At 34.9% G+C, this 13,565-nt stretch overlaps 1 protein-coding gene and 1 pseudogene across 1 annotated transcript; both read left to right on the top strand.

Moving 5' to 3' along the window:
- The first annotated feature begins 2,656 nt into the window (after nt 1–2,656).
- LOC106323597 lies at nt 2,657–8,593 on the top strand (annotated as a pseudogene).
- A 2,000-nt stretch (nt 8,594–10,593) lies between these two features.
- On the top strand, nt 10,594–12,343 carry LOC106323596. Its single transcript, XM_013761693.1, has 5 exons — nt 10,594–10,686; nt 10,782–11,081; nt 11,160–11,638; nt 11,697–11,805; nt 11,873–12,343. Exons 1-5 carry the CDS (start codon nt 10,594–10,596, stop codon nt 12,341–12,343), a joined length of 1,452 nt encoding a protein of 483 aa, XP_013617147.1.
- Nucleotides 12,344–13,565: the final 1,222 nt, after the last annotated feature.

The raw sequence follows: 13,565 nt of genomic DNA, 5'->3' as shown, positions 1-13,565 counted from the left end.
AAATAGGTAGGTTTATTTAATGACATTAAGTTTAAATTTGATTAAAGTAAACTCATTAATTTAACTGAAAAAAACAAACATTAAAATATGTAGTTTAATTTAATTCTCAGTGGCATGAAAGTGTAAATAAGTTTGAAAAATTTGGAGTATTTTTTAATGGGTACTTCTCTTTTAATAATAGAGATGTTATGGACATTTAATAATTATCTTGACGAAAAACAAAGACGATAAATAATTTATTATTAACAAAAATATGAAATTATTTACAATTTGATGACTAATTCATCACCCTTTTTTATATGTTAAATTTTTCATAGAAGTTAAAAAATCATTTTATTTTCTTTAAACATGTATAACTAATTTATAATCTTTTATGCCATACTAAGTCATGATATAATATTTCTTCATATTTTACATTAATAACCATTGTTTTTCTATATCGTCTACAATTCTCTAATTACGTTTATTTGTTCAATTTTGTATATGATATCGAATATTCATCATAAATAGATGGTTTAAGATGCCAAAAAAATTATTTACTTGGTAAATATAATACATCAAATATTACAAATACATCATTTAGTTTAAGAAATAACCATAAACCGAAAATTTATACCCGCGCGCCAGGGTCTAGTAAACCTTAATCAACAAAACAAGCAAAATCTTAACAGAGATCTAGTTTGGGAATAAAGTGTCGAAGTTTTAAAATTAAAAGATTAATTAAATCTTGATTTATTTAGTGTTATCCATAGTAGATATTAGTATATAGTTACTTCAGCACTGGGTGAAATGTAACAATATTTGATATCCTTCTCGATCGACGATTATTTGTTTGTGTATTATTCCTTAGGATTAAGTATATAAATAACAACACTTGGCCATACTGGCCATTAAGTGTCTCAGACCACTATTGCTAGTTTTTGGCAATGATTGTTTCAATAGTTTCTAGTTTTAGTTTTTGGTCTTTAGATTTTGATTTTTGGATTTTAGATTTTGGTTTTTAGTTTTCAGCTTTTGGTTTTTGGTTTTTGGTTTCTAGATTTTGATTTTGTTTTTTAGTTTTTGGTTTTTAGTTTTTGGTTTTACTGTATTTTTTTTTATTTTTCAAAAATTAATTAATACATTACTTTAAAATAATATAAAAAATAGCAATAAATATTTAGATTTACAATTAAAATTTATCAAAATATTGTGATTATTATTTAAAATAAAACACAATAACATTTATAAAATATAGAAATTTTAATTATTTTATTTATAGAAATTAATAACTAATTTAAAAATTAATCAATATCATTTATAAAATATAGAAATTTATTTTAGAGATATTAATCACAAATAAATGATTTCACATTATTATTTAAATGATATCTAAAATACCAAAAAATGTATGATAATTTATCTTTACGAAGATATTATTTTTTAATTATTAACTAGAGCTTGATCCGCGCACCCGCGCGGGTATTCATTTATGGTTTGAAAAAAGAAATATTTATCTTATATAAATGGTAATATATGTTTTTTAAATTTATATATATATATATATATTAAATAATTATTTAATATATTTCTAAACACAATCATTTTAGAATTTATAATGAATTATTTTATTTTATTTTTTGATCCGTCAACTTTTACAACCCTATTTTTAAAATATAACTCGTGTGTTCGTGCAAATATATTTTTTATGGATCAAAATTTTAATGTAAAATAAAATGGTTATCTATTTTTATATTTGATTTATACGATTAAATAATTCAATATATTATTTAAAATTTTGTGGTTTATATTATGTATTTTTATAACACTTTTATGTTTTTTAGACGTAGTTAATATACTAAAATAAAAAATAACCACCCCGTAATAATAAAATCTTGTTACATTTTTGACATTGATTAAGTATAATTTATTGTTTACCCAGATTATAGGAACTATTTTTAAAATAAATAAACATAATTTGTTATACTTTATTTTAGAAAATGCATTAATTAAACTATAAAAGACAAGAATACTAAAATATAGGTAAATTTATTACTTCAGTGGCATTCAAATGTAAATAACTTTAAAAACCAAGGGACAATTTATATTAGTACTTCTCTTTTAATAATAGAGATTAAATAAAATGTAGTAGTTTCTTAAAAAAAAACAAAATTCGTTTTTGTATATAAAAGTTAACAAAAGTTGGTTTTTGGTTTTTCTTCATAAATTAGTTGAATTTTTCAAAAACTAGTTTTTCTAAATTTTTGGGAATCTATTTGTTAGAAAGCTTGATTGACAAATGAAATGTTTTTACAAAATCAAAAACTAAAAGCTAAATGAGGGCTTTATAAGGCCCTTTATTTAAATAAAAGCTTAATGTATAAGTCCATTTTAATGTGGGCTTTATAGGGCCCTTTATTTAAAAACTGCATATGGGATTCAAGACTGTATATGGATTTCTGTTGTATTCTTAGACTCAACTAAATTAAGTAGCTGGTAAGTAATTGAACGGACATTAAGGGTCTGGCCCAAGTCGAGTAACTAAACTTTTTTTTCTGTTAAATGATATTTAATTTATTTTTCCACTATTCTCCTCCCCCCCCTTCAAAAAACATCTTAATGTAAATGCTATAGACAATGCAATAGTTTTACGATATAATTGTTAATTTGTACTAGTATGGATGTGCCATATTCTGGATTCAATGTATGTTGTAAAACAACGGGACAAAAAATAATTGCAAAAGTTTTGGTAAACCTTATTCTAATGCTACTCGAAAGGAGGTTACATTGGAGTATTATACATTTTTTTTTTGAATTGAATGTTAAATTGAATTCAAAAGAAAAAACCTTGTTACATCATGTGTGATCTATGCTCCTTTTTGAGTTTTTATACTTCTCCTATCCAAACCTTTGTAACAAAAAATAAACTATCTTGTTTCAAACCAGAATATCATTCCCTCCCCCAACTCCTTATATCCTTTTCTCTGCAAGATGGTAAAGCGATTCCTCATGTTCTTATCTAGCCTTTTTATCAACACTTCACTCGGCACAGATATCTCTTCATGTCTTCTTCGGTTCCTTTCCATCCATATAGCATGCACTACAGCTTGCATCATATATTGCAGGGTAAAGAGCTTGATTCTACTCCAGTTTTGGTTCAGTGTAGCCAGTTGAACAAGACTATTCCATTCCCCCGTGAACTGATTTCCCAACACTCTTCTCATTAAGACTTCCCATATCTGCTTAGAGTAAGAACACTGGAAGAAAAGATGCTCTGCCGTCTCCAGAGGGTTATTGCATAGAACACAAGAAGCATCTACATTAGCATTCCAATTTTTCATACGATCTCCCGTAGACAACCTTCCCAGCATCACCATCCATATTATAAAAGCATACTTTGGGGTAGCATGCTTAAACCACACTGCAGAATACCAAGAACATAAAGAATGCTTCTCCCTTATGTTCTGCCAATTTTCACTGGTGGAGAAGGTTTTCTTGCATTTCCCTTTACTATTTCTCCATAGAGATATATCCTCCTCATCAACCCAATTTTCTTTATATCTTTCTATTTTCAGCTCCACTCTTTTTAGAATATTAACTCTATGACTCCGTCTCCTGTGGTTTCTGCAAGCTTCGACGTTCTCATTCACTAGAATCCCCATATCAATATGCCCTCTACCACCCATAACTTCCTGCAGCCGACCCAAAAAAGACCAAGCTTCGTACCAAAAGGAAGTTTTCCTTCCATTTCTCAACTCCACACTGTATAAAGTTTTTGCAATCTCTCGACACTTCAAAATTTTCTTCCACATCCAAGAACCACTCTGCGTATTCTCCCTTATCATCCAAATAGAACCTTTCCTTATAAGATATGTTTGTATCCAGTTCACCCATAATGAACGAGTAGATAAGATTCTCCAAATCAACTTTAGACAGCATACTAAGTTCACCTCCTTTAATGGCCTTATGCCCAGTCCTCCCTCTTGCTTTTTTCGACAAACATCCCTCCATGCGATTTTTATTTTCCTCCCATTAACCTCTGGACCAGACCAAAGAAATCCTGAACATATTTTCTCAATTTCTTTAATGCATCCACTTGGTAATCTGAAGGCTGCCATCCAAAAATTAGTTAAACTCATAATGACGGAGTTGATTAGCTGTAACCTCCCTGCGTATGAAAGAAACCTTCCTGTCCACGAGCTCACTCTCTTCCTGATCTTCTCTATCAAAGGCAGAAAATCAAGTACAGTCATGTTTTTTGTCAGCAACGGGAGACCCAAATAGCGAACCGGAAGTGATCCAGTAGCAAACTGAAATCCTCGAAGAATGTCTTCTCTTTTCTGCGAATCACCAGCCATAAACAATGTTGATTTCTCCATACTTATCTTCAACCCACTCATTCTGTCAAACTCATCGAATACTCTAAGAATCCCTTCTATAGATTTCCGAGTACCATCTGCAAACACCATTAAGTCGTCAGCAAAGCAAAGATGTGTGAGATCAATGTTTTTGCAGTTCGGATGATAGCAGATTCGACCTCCCTTAGCAGCTTCATCAATCATCTTGGATAGCACATTCATACAAATGACAAATAAGTATGGAGAAAGTGAGCATCCCTGTCTTAATCCTCTCTTACTCTGAAAATAACCCGCCAACTCCCCATTGACTTGTACAGAAAAAGAAGCTGATGTGATGCATAGAGAGATCCAACTTATAAACTTCTCCGGTAGACCCAGTGCTTTTAAAGCATTTCAAAGAAATGGCCATTGAACTGAGTCGAAAGCCTTAGATATGTCTATTTGCATAGCACATCTTAGAGATACATCCTCCTTATGATAATCCTTGACTAGCTCTGTTGCCAATAAGACATTCTCCATAAGCAGTCTCTCTTTTATAAATGCAGACTGATTTAAAGCGATGCATTTGGGCAAGATGCCTTTTAGCCTGTTCGCAATGATCTTTGATATAGCTTTGTAGAGAACGTTACAGCAGGAGATGGGCCGATAATCTTTCATCATCTTAGCTTCCTCCTTCTTTGGAATAAGGGCCAGGATTGTTGAATTCACTCCCTTAGGTAAGAAACCTTTAACGAAAAAGGATTGTATGGCTACTATAACATCCTCTCCAATTATTTCCCACGCTTCCTTGAAAAATTCTGATGTATAACCATCTGGCCCTGGGGACTTGCTTCCCTGCATATGAAAAATAACATCCTTAATCTCTTCTCGGGTTACTTCTCTCTCCAGCTTCAAACAATCTGCTTCACTGCATTCAAACTCCAGTAGATTCTTCAACCTCTCCACTGAGACTCCCTCATAATCAGACGGTTGCTTTGTCATGAAATCTGCAAAGAAATTTTCAGCTTCCTCTTTAATTTCTCCATCTGTCTTCGCCAAAGTACTGTCATCTCTCTGTATTTCATGAATAGCATTCCGGGTTTCTCGAATCTTGGCTGAGCTATGGAAAAATTTGTTGTTTCCATCACCCACGTCGAGCCAATGCACCTTTGAACATTGCTTAAGAAAGTCTCCTGGCTGTGTCTTTCAAAATTACGCAATATCTAATTTTGAATTAATGCCAAAGTAAGAAAGAAAATGTTTAATTTAAATCGGCTCGTAGCAAGGAACATGAGCTCAATTATTAAATGTAATGTTGGTTTTCTTTCAATGATCTCGCAAATGGACTATTATTAAAGTGGATAAGCTAAAATATGTGATGGGAAGAAAAAAGCTGGTAATATAAAAGGATTAATTTCAATTTCAAACGTACAGCTGCTTCTGGTTTATTAGATTTTTTACCAATTGAAACGCTGGAAATAAGGATGTCAAATCTGAGTAGGGGGTCTTGGACCTCTGGGGATCCACGAAATCAATAAACTTAATCCTATGTTCGGCTTCTTACCAATGGTCAGACTTAGCTCCAGCTGTTCTTCTTTCATTATATTCCAAATAACATCGGTAGATTAGTGATTTGACCAGATTACAGTATTTTATTATAATGTGTATGTGTCATTTATAACAAGATTTCCTGTACATATTAGTAACCATTTTAAATAAACCGCACTCGGAACCCTAAGCTAGATGTATAGAGTTATTGATTCGCTGTTTTGTTAAAAGAAGAATTATAGAGATCTGTACAGAACTACATGATTTAGCAAATATTGGGTTTAAGGCATAGAAACCATCATTAAGACCTAACTAGAATTACCTAAAATGTCATGACAACCCCAGAGTATCCTAAGTTTGGCTATTACATGATGATTTGCTTATTTACATAGACAAATATGCATATATACATATAACATATACGACAATAAATGGTTTAAGACATGAAGCTAGCCCTAATTCTGTGAGTTGAACAGTATGGAGAAGATACTTGAACGCTATGAGAGGTACTCTTACACAGAGAGACAGCTTATTGCACCTGAGTCCGACGCCAATGTAAATCAATATAACTCCATTACCTTACATACATTATGTAACTACGTATTTCAATTTTTGCTGAAGTATATCTCTATTGTTAAACTTTTGACATACAGACGAACTGGTCGATGGAGTATAACAGGCTTAAGGCTAAGATTGACCTTTTGGAGAGAAACCAGAGGTACACACTTACATTGATCATGCATATATATATATATGGACAAATGAAATAGGAAACCGGGTAGCATTAATGTTAAAATGCACATGGATACATTTACTTAACGAGAACATGATGCCTGGACGCTATTGAAATGCAGACACTATCTTGGGGAAGACTTGCAAGCAATGAGCTAAATAGGCTCTAAGGAGCTCCAGAATCTGGAGCAGCAGCTTGACACAGCTCTTAAGCACATCCGCTCTAGAAAGGTATGAATCCTCCTATTTCTTTAACATATATTAAACATATATATACGATCTTATTATTTACTTATTCAAATACATATGTATGTAAATTTGTATGCATGTCGTACTGCATGGTTGGATATTAAAAATATATAGTCGATTCAAATGTATGAAGTTTAAAAGAATTTGTGTATAATTAAGATCATGTGATGTGTCTTTGCAGAACCAACTTATGTACGACTCCATCAATGAGCTCCAAAGAAAGGTACGTAAGAACCCTATTAAACGATGTCTACATGAAGTAACATCGTGTAAGAAGTGGAGATATATGAGAGCTAACAATCTTGCCGTTTGTAAATGACAGGAGAAGGCCATACAGGAGCAAAACAGCATGCTTTCCAAAGAGGTGACACTTGTTTTTTATAATTATATTATGTGAAGATGTTTTCCATCGCATTACTGCTTGCTTCCACTGTTCTACTCCGCATTTCAAGCCAAGCTATAAGTCTATAACTATCTACGAGATTAGATCTTCACATCCCCGCTTAGGTTCTGGTCATCTTAATTAAAACGTAGATAGAAGATATTTGCATTTTTTATATAATCATCATCAGCCGGTACGTAGATTGTCTTTGTCCGTGTAGTTTTAGAGTTGTCTCTCGGATTGAAAATATTTGAACTTCAAAACGTCGTCTCATCTACCTCGACTAGATCTGTTCATCTGTATATTAAGTATGTGAATATAGACACTACTCCTAATTAAAAATATTGGGCTAAAATTTGGAAGCAAGTAAAAACAGTGTGTGAAGATATGTATTTAACACATGTACAATAGTTTATGAAAGGAATTAGTAGTAACCGTAGATCTAAATGCAATTACATTGGATGCCACATATCTAAGTATTTATGAAGTCGACGCTTTGAAAAACGATGTAGATTATAATATGGTATGGAATAAGTTGATAACAAATTGGTGTGTGAAATTGGAACTTGTCAGATCAAGGAAAGGGAAAAGGTTCTTCGGGCACAACAAGAGCAATGGGACCAGCAAAACCATGGCCACAATATGCCTCCTCCTCCTCCCCCGCAGCAGCATCAAATCCAGCATCCATACATGCTCTCTCATCAGCCATCTCCTTTTCTCAATATGGGGTAATTAAATTTTACTAATTTGCTCTTACTTCCAAGTATTTATATAGTAGACATACATATCTTGTATACAAGCTAGTAAAGTGCTATAGTTCCAGTGAAACTAGGTGTATAGGTGATGGTTAGATGTCTAAATTGTGAACTATGACTACACTCCACTAAGATTATTCATACATTAACGTAGGTTAATGCAATGGTCGATGAACTAACAGATTTAGATTTTGGAATGGCTGTGGAAAGCCTACGAAACTGTTGGGATCATCAGTTCCATTTTCTTGTTGTTTTTGAAAATAAGTTAGGCAGCTTACTGAACACTCTTTGGTATTTCAATTTGGACTTTTACCAATTTGAGGACCGAACATATAATTTTCGGTGCACTTAATTAAGTAGTTAATAAGTTATATCATGCATGTGTATATGAACGTGAATGCAGTGGCCTGTATCAAGAAGAAGATTCAATGGCAATGAGGAGGAACGACCTTGATCTGTCTCTTGAACCCGTTTACAACTGTAACCTTGGCTGCTTTGCCTCACGAAACAATTCCATATATATGGATTTCTATAATCAACAATGATGATACAATTAAATTTCTGTGTTCATTATGTGGCAAAACGTGTAATATATTTTTAAGGTCGGAGAGAACGAATGACGAAACTGGTTCAGTTGACCCCTTTTCAAACTTATTATCATTAATTTGCTTCTCGATATAGCTGTTCAATAAAGATTTTGATTAGCTAAAACAAAAATGTATTAACGTACCAGAATAAGAAAGAGAAATTAATTTCATTTCCAATATGACGTTGCATCTTAATAAATTGCTTAATCAGGGATATTTAAACAAACATATGTTTGCAGGCCCACTCTTGTAAATTCAAGTGCCACCAAAACAATGACATTGTTTATTTAAAAAAGAGAAATTACCCAGACTAACTCACATTCATCTTAAAATTACTACAATAACTCATATTAAATTTAAATTACTAGACTGAAATGAGGGATAAGCAAAAGTACTAAAAGCCCATTACTAATTTCATTAACTACAAAATTGCCACTAAATAAATAAAAAAAAATAGAAAATATATGTTAAACTTCCCAGAAAAAAATCGACAAAAAAAAAGAAATAGAAACAAACCTTTTATCGGGTCCTCTCACGACGACTTCTACTTCTCCGTCGTCTAAGTCCTCTGTCACAGCCATCGTCGTCAAGTCCTCTGTCACAGCCGCCGTCGACAACTCCTCCTTCACAGCCGCCGTCGACACCTCCTCCTCAAGTCGCAATCGTCTTTGATTTGTGTAGGAGATGAATCCCAATTTCAACTGTAAGTGCTAAATCAATTCAATTCCCATTAGTTATTACACTTTTTTAACATATTTTTTGATTGAGATGTTTGATTTCGAAAACCCTAAATCCCAATTTCAACATTCTTTCACTTAGAAATTCAAGACTTTTTTTCTGTTATTAAAGTTTGGTTATGACAGTCTGTTGATAGGAGATTGTTTCTAGAGAAGAAACTAACTTGTTAAGTGCTTTATTTTTCAGGTACGGTTTTTTCTTCGGGGATGAGAAAGTATCCTCATCGTTTGTATGAGGTTGGGAAAACCCCAGTTCAGAATAGGAGCATGAACCATAGTTGTTATCTCTCCAACATTCAAACCGCGAGAGAAGAACTTGGGGAAGATGTTTGGTCTGAGTTGAGGGAATCAGCTATTGGAGTAATTGTGAAGCTGAAAGAGCTTCCTTATATTTGGTCTGCGAAAGTTGTTCACCATTACCTTGCAAATCAATTGGCAATCGAGAGCAGTCATGAGATTTGGTCTTTGATAGATGATTCTATGCCATTGCGTTTCTCTTTGTATGAGTTTGGAGAGATTACAGGTCTGAATTGTGATCCTTTCGACAAGCATGACGTTTGGGATGTTGACCATCAAGAGTTTTGGCTGGAGATGAACGTTCCGACATCAGATGGACCTACATTGCTAGAGTTGCAAGCCATATTCCCGATTTGCAGAAACTGGCCTCGAGAGAAGCGAGTGATGATTGGTTTGTTGTGTCTGCTATCCATTGGCATATTTGGCATTTCAAGCAACAGCAGAATTCCTTTGCATTGTGCTAAAAGGGTGATGGACACTGCAGCTTTCCAGCGATATCCATGGGGCCGTATTGGATTTAGCAGCCTTGTCGATTCCATTAAAGTACTCACATATGAAGCAAAGAAGAGTTACACACTTCACGGCTGTGTTCATGCGCTGTTAATATGGATTTATGAGTGTGTCTCTGGTTTAGGAGAAATATATGGGAATCGGATTGATGGAGCTGATGTTCCTCTTCTGTCATGGAGGGGATCTCGTACGCGTATAAACTTCTCAGATTTTAGTGCCCAAGAAAAGAGAAAATATCCAAAGGTATAAACACAAGTAGTATATCTTCCATTTAAATTTTGTATCTTACTAATCTTGTATATTACTTTGCAGGTTCGTGTGAGGCATATGATTATGAAGCCAGTAGAGGATATATATCCGAAGTGGGACAATGATAAAATCTATACTGATCTGGAAACATGATAAAAGACATCTTTAATGGTCAGCTAAATGAGAAGTTTTGGGATGCGATGCCAACTACCAAATGCGAGAAGAGAAAATATGGTGTTGCCGCATCTGTTGTCAAACCAGAGGCCCTCTACTATGCGAAGAAAAGACAAAGAACCTGCTGATGGAAGTGAAGCATCTGATATGGTATGTACAAAATGTTCTTGTAGTTAGTAATAGAAAAATATCTTTTTTATTTATTTTGTTAATGACATGGTTTTGTTTTGCCTATGCATATGAAGGCTGCAGATCACAACGTTGCCATAAGTGGGTTAGCTGAGTTGGTTAAAATCCTCACTGCCAAAATGGAAGGCATCGATGATAGTGTAGCTGACAAGGGTACTAAAGCATTAGAGGCTACTATTGACTCTAAGGTGGAAGCAAGAGTGCGAGCATATGAGTCTGACTTACAGAATCAGATTGCGAAATTGGAGGCACAAATAAATGATAGTAAAAACAACGCTGATGTGAACATTGCTCCTGATGTCCCCACCTCCAAAGCGTATGAGGATGAGGAAGATGGTGCTTGTAGCAATGACTTGGTACAATTCTTTATCATTTGTTCTTGTAATTTTTTTTTAAAACAAATTGTATACTAATTCTCACCGTCTATTACTCAGTCATGGATTGTTCAGAAGAAGATCAATTCACAAGATGGACTGCCAGTTGATTGTGTTGTGAAGAAGGAGAAAAAAGATAAGAAGACGATGGATAGCACACAGAATCTTACGACTGAAGTGGTGATAAAGACTGAGAAGAAAGTTGGAATTCCACTAAGAAGAGTTAAGCAAGAGAAGGCCTTCGAGATCCCACAGCTAAATGATGAATCCATATCGTCAAAAGATTTGGAAAATCATCTACAGTGGGAGAAGAGTGTAAACTGTAGAGCGGTGTTGGAAGCACTTGCTTCAAATTTGAAGAAGCCTACACGCAGACGCAAGCCTCAATTGACAAAGACTCAAGATTGGCCGTTTGTTGGAAATTCAACAGTGAAGCGTATTATAAGTGGTGAGAAAGTCTCCAAGGAACCTTATGACCCATTAGCTAAGGTGGAGGCAGAGAAACTGCAGAAAGTTTTGGACTTCATCAACTCTGATTTGTAAGTTTCCTCTTGTACATCCTTGCTTCTTATTTCGATAGTCTAATCTTGTTTGTAGGGAAGCAAAGGAGGCTGGTGTTGGAGATGAAAGTGCTGGATTTTTCTTGAAGTTATTGATACCTAGGGATGATTGGCCAACAAAAGACTACGGGTGGTTAAATGACTCAGTAAGTTTAATTTCTGATTTTTAATCTCTACGGCTGGTTGCTGACTGTGAATTGTTTCTTGTCTTAGCACATTGCAGCAGCAATGCTTATGTTTCACAGATGGTCCAGGCAAGAACAGTCTCCGTATTCCTCTTCTCGAATTGCATTTCTGTCTCACTGGTTTGTGAACTCATGGGTGAACGACTACAAGAGCTGGGACCAGAACACTGAGTTGTCAGAAATGTACATCAAGGCTTTTAATGGAGAACACCCAGCTGATTTTGTCACAGGTAATAAGTGGATTGCAGACGTCGACGATCTTTTCCTCTGCCACCATGTTAACGGAGATCATTGGGTTGCTCTACGCATCGAGCTGCATAAGGGGAAAATTCACGTCTATGATAGTATTTGCACACATGTGAGTGATAAGGAGATGAAAGAGGCATGCCGGCCTTTCATGAGAATGATACCAGCATTGCTTAACAAGATGGTGCCTGCTAAAATGAGAACGAAAAGTGGAAAGCTGTTCGCTTATATTAGGCACAAGAAGATCCCCTAAAATGAGAACCCGGGAGATTGCGGTGTGTACTCTTTGATGTACATTGAATGTCTAGCTCTTGGACGTAACTTTGATGGCTTGAATGATCAGATTATAACACAATTGCGCTTGAAGTTGGTGGGAGATATTTATGAGGAGGTGACTAAGACAGCCGAATAACTTGATGGTTTCTAGCTTTAGAGATGTAACTTGATGTTTTTTTGGCTTTAGACGGATGTATAACTTTATGGTTTTTGGCTTTAGTGGATGTATAACTTGTTTGGTTTTGCTTATGAATGATGGATGTATAATAGTTTGGTTTTACGCATGTGGATTTAAATTTGCATTGGTAAACTTTTTTTGTTTTGTTCCCTATAAGATTCAAGTATTTATGTAAATATTCTCTTTAAACTCACGTTAGTATTATGGTGAACTTTTTTGTTTTGTTTATATTTCTTGTTCATTCCTCCATGAGACATAAGATGGTTAAATAGTTCTGATATATTTTGAAAAAAACTTAATAAGAAATGAACTAAATAGTAATGAAACACCAAAAGAGTATACCAACAAACTAAATAGAATACTCATCACTTAAGAGGACATGTTGTAGAATTCTGTCCCACATGGTTACAAATTCTACATGTGTGTTCCTTCCTTGGCCGCTTCTTGTCTGCAAATTTCTCCAAAATAGATTTATGTCTTGATTTTTCGGGTCTTCCCGGTGGTTGGCGGACATCAGGCGGCAAACAGATTCTCTTTGCAACTTCTTCTGGAATTGGAACATCAGCTGCATTGGACATAACATGAGTGAAATATGCATTGTAAATGTTGTGCCCCGGTTCGTGGATCAGTCCATTGGAGCCAACCAGCATGGAGATCAGGACGTTCTAAACAATTTGACCGAAGTTTGTTCATCCGACCGTACTGGACACACTAACCGAGCCGTCATGCGTGCTTCCCGATTGGAGCTTCGTTTGGAACCACGTCCAGACGACCGAACCACAGCCCGTCTTCCCCGACCAACTCGACATTCTAAGACCCACGGTCGAGCCAGACTTAGCTTGGGTCGTGAAGAAACCAAAGATGGACATGCATTCTCCTCCGGCGGACCATCCGGACAGTCCTGCAAGCGTCCTTATCTTTACCTCGTGCATCCATCAGGTTCGGATGAACCTGGACGACTTGACTAGTCTTCTCCATTTTCCGTACTTTGACCAGATCTAGTCTTCTCCATTTTTCGTGC

The sequence above is a fragment of the Brassica oleracea genome, chromosome C2 (assembly GCF_000695525.1).
Source record: "Brassica oleracea var. oleracea cultivar TO1000 chromosome C2, BOL, whole genome shotgun sequence".
Lineage (NCBI taxonomy): Eukaryota > Viridiplantae > Streptophyta > Magnoliopsida > Brassicales > Brassicaceae > Brassica > Brassica oleracea.
The sequence above is the reverse complement of the archived record's forward strand: the minus strand, read 5'-3'. Positions and strand labels throughout refer to the sequence as shown.